At 69.7% G+C, this 5,742-nt stretch overlaps 1 protein-coding gene across 1 annotated transcript; it reads right to left on the bottom strand.

The window, feature by feature from the left end:
* Positions 1-3: 3 nt before the first annotated feature.
* NCKAP5L (NCK associated protein 5 like) lies at positions 4-5,723 on the bottom strand (the record flags this gene model as incomplete). The annotated part of the gene is made up of 5 exons (XM_026663315.1): positions 5,610-5,723; positions 1,670-4,281; positions 940-1,099; positions 753-831; positions 4-44 (listed from the first exon to the last, which is right to left on the bottom strand). Coding segments are annotated over exons 2-5 (2,847 nt in total), but the record flags the coding sequence as incomplete, so codon positions are not given.
* Positions 5,724-5,742: the final 19 nt, after the last annotated feature.

Below are 5,742 nucleotides of genomic sequence, written 5' to 3'. Positions count from 1 at the left end.
GGTGCCGATGCCGCTGTCCAGGGTCCGTGTCAGGGAGCCACACGCTGTGAGCAACAAGGCCAGGGTGGAGTCAGCAGGCCGGGCGAGCCCAGACGGGCCTCCTGGAGTCCCTCCCCACAGCCCATCTTAGAGCACTTCACCCCACACAGAACACATGGCCAAGGTCACCCCCTCTCCACTGAGTCCTGTCTCTAGCTCCGCCCACCCTCATCTGCCACGCCTCCTCCTGACTCCAAGCCCCGCCCACCACCGGCAGGCCACCCCCCCCCCCCACCGCACACCTGCCAAGTTACCCAAGGTCACCAGGTGTCCCTGGCTGAATCCGGCCCCTAGCCCCGCACCCCCTCCTGCCCCCCAGACCTCCACCACATCACGCCCCCTCCTGACCCCAAGACCCACCCCCCCTCGGCTGGCCCCCCCCCCCCCGCCAGAACACATGGCAAGTTACCCAAGGTCGGGGGGTCCCTGGCTGAGTTCTCCCTCTAGCCCAAACTCTCCACTGCCACGCCCCCTCCTGACTCCAAGCCCCGCCCACCACTGGCAGGTTGGGAACGGGACCCAGGAGTCCAGACCCCCAAACTCCCGATCACCAGACCCCCTGCCTCCCAAACCACCCACTCGGCCACAGGCTGCACCAATAACTAGCCTGGCCCAACCCAGAGTTTGTGCCACTGAGCTGGAGGCTCCAGGGCTCGGTACAGATCGGAACCGCGACCGCTCGCAGCATTGGGCAGGCTCCTGTGTGGGGTCACCTGTGAAGTGCTGGGAGTTCACTGACTCGGCCAGGCTGTCGTCCGACGGGATTTCCTCCCGGAGTTTCGGGTCTGGGCTCTTCAAAGGAAAGGAGACGAGAGAGACGGATAAACACGGCGCCCGGGGTTCCCTTCCCCTCCGCCTGGCACAGAGCCCAGCCATGGCCAGGCTGGGGGCGCTCCCCACCTTCTCGGGGGTCTCCTCACAGCTCCGCAGGTGGCCGACGATGCCGTTCCGCGGGGGCCGGAAGAGCCTGGGGTCTTTGGCGTCATGCGAGACCCTCTGGAAATCCCGGAGCTCCCTCTTCTGCTCCAGCCGGCTCTCATAGGCTTCCTTCCCATCCACCCTGCAGACATGAGGATGTGAGCCGCCGGGGGGCCGACAGGACAGACAGCTGGACCCCCAGAGCCCCTCCCTACAGGCTGTACACAGCTCTCCCTGGTCTGGGCTCAGGACTGGCCCTGAATGAAAACCCCTCCCCTCCCTCACACTCAGCACGTCTGAGCTTGGTGCATGATCCCCATTCACAGAGGGAGAAACTGAGTCACAGAGAGGGCTCAGGGAGTCTCTGCCAAGGCTGGGAATTGGAGCCAGGAGCCCTGACCCCCCTCCTCCTGCCCTATCCCATGAGACCCCACTCCCCTCCCAGAGCCAGGAATAGGACCCAGGAGTCCTGGCCCCCACTCTCCCCTGCTCTAACCACTGGACCCCACTCCCCTCCCAGAGCCAGGGACAGAACCCAGGAGTCCTGGCTCCCAGCCCCTCTGCTCTAACCACTAAACCCCACTCCCCTCCCAGAGCCGGGGAGAGAACCCAGGAGTCCTGGCCCCCAGAACGCTGCCTAGGCACATGCACTTCTGTTTCCACCCCTGCCGGCCCCCCCCCACCCCCCGAAGACCCTCCCCCCGCCCAGTACCTGTTCAGCAGCTGCTGCATGAAGTTTTCGGCCGTCACCTCCTGGTACATGACCTGGAGCTCGTTCTGCGTCTGCTCCATGAGGATGCCGCAGGCATGGGGCCGGCCCTTCTCCAGCGCCAGCCCGTTGATGTAGGCCTTCTCCGCCTCCAGCGCCTTGCGCAGGTCCTCCGCCTTCTCCATCAGCTTGGAGATGTTGAGGCTCTCTGCCTCCAGCTTGCAGGCCGCCACCTTCCCCTCCCGGCGCAGCGGCGAGGCGGCCCCGCCCCACTGCTTCCGCTCCTCCTTGGCCTGGAGCCCCTCGGGCCGCCGGCTCAGGGCGGGCAGCTTGCTCCGGCGCAGCCCGAACCAACTGGCGATGCCGCTGGAGTTCTTCGGCTTCCCCTCGCCCGCCAGCCCCTTGTCCTGGCCCTGGCGGCGCAACACGTTCTCCTCGATGCCCTTCATCACCTTCTCCTCGATGGCCGAGTGCAGCGCGGGGCCGACCGCGGGCAGAGCTTGGCCAGGCAGGGGCGGGGCCCTGGCAGAGTCAGGGGGCTTGCGGCCCGCGCCGGGCGGCGGTGTGGGGGGTGGCTTGGGGCCACCGGGCCTTGGCTCCTCTGCTGGCGGGCGGGGAGCCCCAGCCTTGGCCGGCGCCTTGGTGGGCGATTTGGAGGGCAGCTTGGTGGGGCTCCCATGGGGGCTCTTGGCGCCCTTGGCCGGGGGCACCGGAGGGGCTTTGGGGGGGTTCCTGGGGCCCAGGGGGGTCCCCGCTGCCCCCAGCGCCCCTGGCTGGCGGGCTTTGGCGGCGTAGTGCTTCGAGGAGCAGGTCTCAGCCTCCAGCCGGGAGCCCACCGAGCCAGAGGAGTAGCACCGCCCGACGGGCTCCCCGCCGTGGCACTGCTCCTGGTGTTTGAGGCTGCCGCCCGCGCCCAGCCGAGGCTGTGCCCTGGCCTCCAGCGCCTCCTCGCAGGGCCGGCCTGGTGCCCTGGCCTTCCCAGGACAGGCGTTTTTCTCCAGGCCCGGCGCCTCCTTCCGCTCCCCGGTCTCGGCCCCCTTCAGCTTCCCCAGCGCCGAGAGACGCTCCTTAAACGGCAGGTGTCCCGGCTCCAGCTGCTTCTTCCCAGCGCTGTTCCCAGGCCTCCTGGGCCCGGCGGAGCCCCCAGCACTCCTGCGGGCGGCCGGCGGGGACTCAGCGCCCCGCTCCCGGCCCTCCTTGGCAGGGGCGTAGGGGCACAGCTCTGGCGGGCAGTGGGGGGCGTCTGGCCTGGCGCCTCGCGACGGGGTGGAGTGGGAGCCCTTGGGCCGCTCCAGCGGGGAGACCAGGCCGCCCACCGACAGCTCCGAGACGTTCTCGTAGTCGTGGGGCTTTGGGGGGCCATGCACAGGGGCCTCGGCCGGCCCGGGGGCCAGGTGCCTGCCAGCCTTGGGGGAGGCCTGGCCGCTGGCCCCAGGGGGCAGGGGGCAGGCAGGCACCGCGGGCCCCTCGGGGGAGGCCCTGCGGCTGAGCACGGGCAAGGGGCACGGCTCATAGCTGTTGCTACGGCAGGGGATCTTGGAGCTGCGGGTGAGCTGGGGGCTCAGGCGCAGAGGATTGGGGCCCTGGGGCTTCTCCCCGGGCGTGGGCATCTTCAGGAACTTGACCATCTTGGAGGGGGAGGGCAGGGGAAGTGCCCCACCGCCCGGGGACGGGGGGCCCGGCTGCAGCTTGGGCTTGCCCTGAGCCGAGGTCTGGCCGAAGCCCTTGGCACTCTTCTCGGGGGGCTCGTCTCCGGAGAGGCAGACGCTGATGTAGGCCTGGCGCTCCAGGGCCGGCTCCAGGGAGGGCCCCAGGTCCTGGCCGCCGGCGGCTATGCCGAAAGCTGGCTTGTCTGCGCTGCCCTGGGCCGGGCCCGACGCTGGCTTCGTGGGCTGGTACTTGCCCATGACCGAGAGGCCGGTGAGCATGTCCCGGGTCAGGGCCTTGCCCAGCACCCCTGGCTTGGGGCCCAGTGCCCCCGGGGGCCCCTCCAGCCGGTAGGCAGCGGCTGGCTCCCCGTTGAGCGGGCAGCCCTGCTTCAGGAAGTGCTGCAGGTAGCACTCGGTCTCCTCCAGCAACAGGCCCAGGTCCAGCTTCTTCTCAGCCAGGGTGCTCAGCAGGGCCTCGCCCGGGGGGCCCTTCTCCACAGGTCCCAGCTCCCCCAGCTCCCCCGTCTCGTCGGAGGAGGACGAGGAGCTGCCCTCGCTCTTCTGCTGGCAGCACAGTGGGGGGAGCAGCTGGGGGCGCCCCCCCTCGGCCTCCAGGGCCCCCCCCTCCTCGCCCTTCCACTTCAGCACCTCCTCCAGGCCATTCTGTGCTCGCAGCAGGCAGGACGGCCACAGCTCATGGGTGGCAGCCGGGGGCCCCTCCCCGTTCACCGGCGACTCCGGCTGGCTCCGGCTGGCCGCTAGGGATTTGTGGGAGCCAGGCTCAGCAGGGGAGTGGCTGGGGTCCCGCCAGGGAGACAGCTGGCAGGGTGGGGGGCACAGCAGGGGGTCCGTCTCCTCCAGCTTCCGCAGCACCTCCAGGATCTGTGCTTTCTTCTTGAAGAACGGAGACAACGCCTCCATAGACTGAGAGCCGGGGCCGCCTGCCCGCAGCCCTGCGTACCCCACCTGGGGAGAGGGGCAGGAGACGCCGTGAGATGCCCGGGGCCCGGCTCCCAGCTACGCCAAGGCCCCCCGATAATCCAGACCCCAGCCCGGACAGCGGCACGGCCAGAGCACGCCGCACCGTGGCCGTTTGCTGCTTCCCGGGGCAGACAACAGGGGTAGGCCCAGGCCTAGAACACGGGGTTCTGGGGCCCCCCTCGGTCCCAAGGCTCAGCCAGACAGTGGGGATGGGGTGGCTAGTGGGAGCCCAGGTTGTTGGGGGGTGGGAAGCCCCTTTGCTCTGGGAGCTGTGGAAGGGCAGAGGGCTGGCTCGCCCTGCTGCAGGCTGGGACGGGGGGGAAGGGGACGGCCAGCCATGGAGGGCGCTTGATCCTCACAGGAGTGACCCACATACGCCAGCCCCCCTCCTCACTTGGCAGTGGGCAGCCTGGGCACTGCTGGGATGGGAGCATGGCAGGTACCATGGCAATGCTGCTGGGGGGGGTGTGTGCCCTGCTCCCTCCCCTGTTAACGGGATCACCCCTCCCCACATCCTCAGCAGCCACCACGCCGAGACCCTCCCCTGAGGGAACCAGAGCTGCTCTGTCAGGCCCGGTGCAATGGGGGGCGCCCAGCCTCGGTTCTGCTCCCGGGGGGTGGGGGGCAGCAGGGGGGAGCCTGAACCTGGGGGGGCGGGCATTGGGGACCCAAAGACAGACCCCTGTCCCCGATCCGGAGGAGCCACCACTGAGCATCAGCCCAAAGCGCTGCCCTGGGAAGCCGAGGTCTCTGCACCTTCCCAAGGCCATGAGTGGGCAGGAGACCCCCCCCCAGGGCACAAGGGGCCTGGCTGAGCAGCCCCCAATCCGATGGGGGCCCCCCAGCCCGGCCCCAACTCAGCAGCCCAGCCAGGATCACCTGCTCCCACAGTGCACAGGTGGGGAAACCGAGGCACTGAGGGGGATGCGACCTGCCTGAGGTCCCCCTGGCACAGAACCCAGGAGTCCTGGCTCCCAGGGCCCTGCTGCACTTGAGCCCAGCTCCAGGGAAACAAAAGGGGGGAGGGTTTGGCTGCTCCTGCAGGGGCCTCTAGGTCTGGGGCAGCCACATGCCTGCAAGGGCCCCACTCGCCCTGCCCAGGCAGCGCCCATCCTGCCACTACCCCAAGCCCCATTCCCCTGCCACCCCTCCCTGCAGCTCCCCATTGATCTCAGTGTCCTGCAACAGAACCCACGTCTCTGCCCGGGGAACTCGAGGACAGCAACTGCCCCCCAACACCCCTCTCCTGGTCTATGGGCCGAGAGCAGCAGGGAGCCTGGCTGGGTGGGGAGCCAAGGGGGCGCGGGACGTACCTCCCTCGGCAGGGCGCAGCGTCCCAGGGGCAGCGGGGGGGCCAGCTTCTCCACCGAGCCCAACTGGAGACCGGCCGGGGGGCTGCACACCGCGGGCACCGGGTGCAGGGCCAGCTGGGGACGAAAGCAGAGC

Source organism: Terrapene carolina, unplaced genomic scaffold (genome assembly GCF_002925995.2).
Source record: "Terrapene carolina triunguis isolate 2854851 unplaced genomic scaffold, T_m_triunguis-2.0 Scaffold33296, whole genome shotgun sequence".
Classification (NCBI taxonomy): domain Eukaryota; kingdom Metazoa; phylum Chordata; order Testudines; family Emydidae; genus Terrapene; species Terrapene triunguis.
Note: the sequence above shows the minus strand (reverse complement) of the source record. Positions and strands in the feature narration are given on the sequence as shown.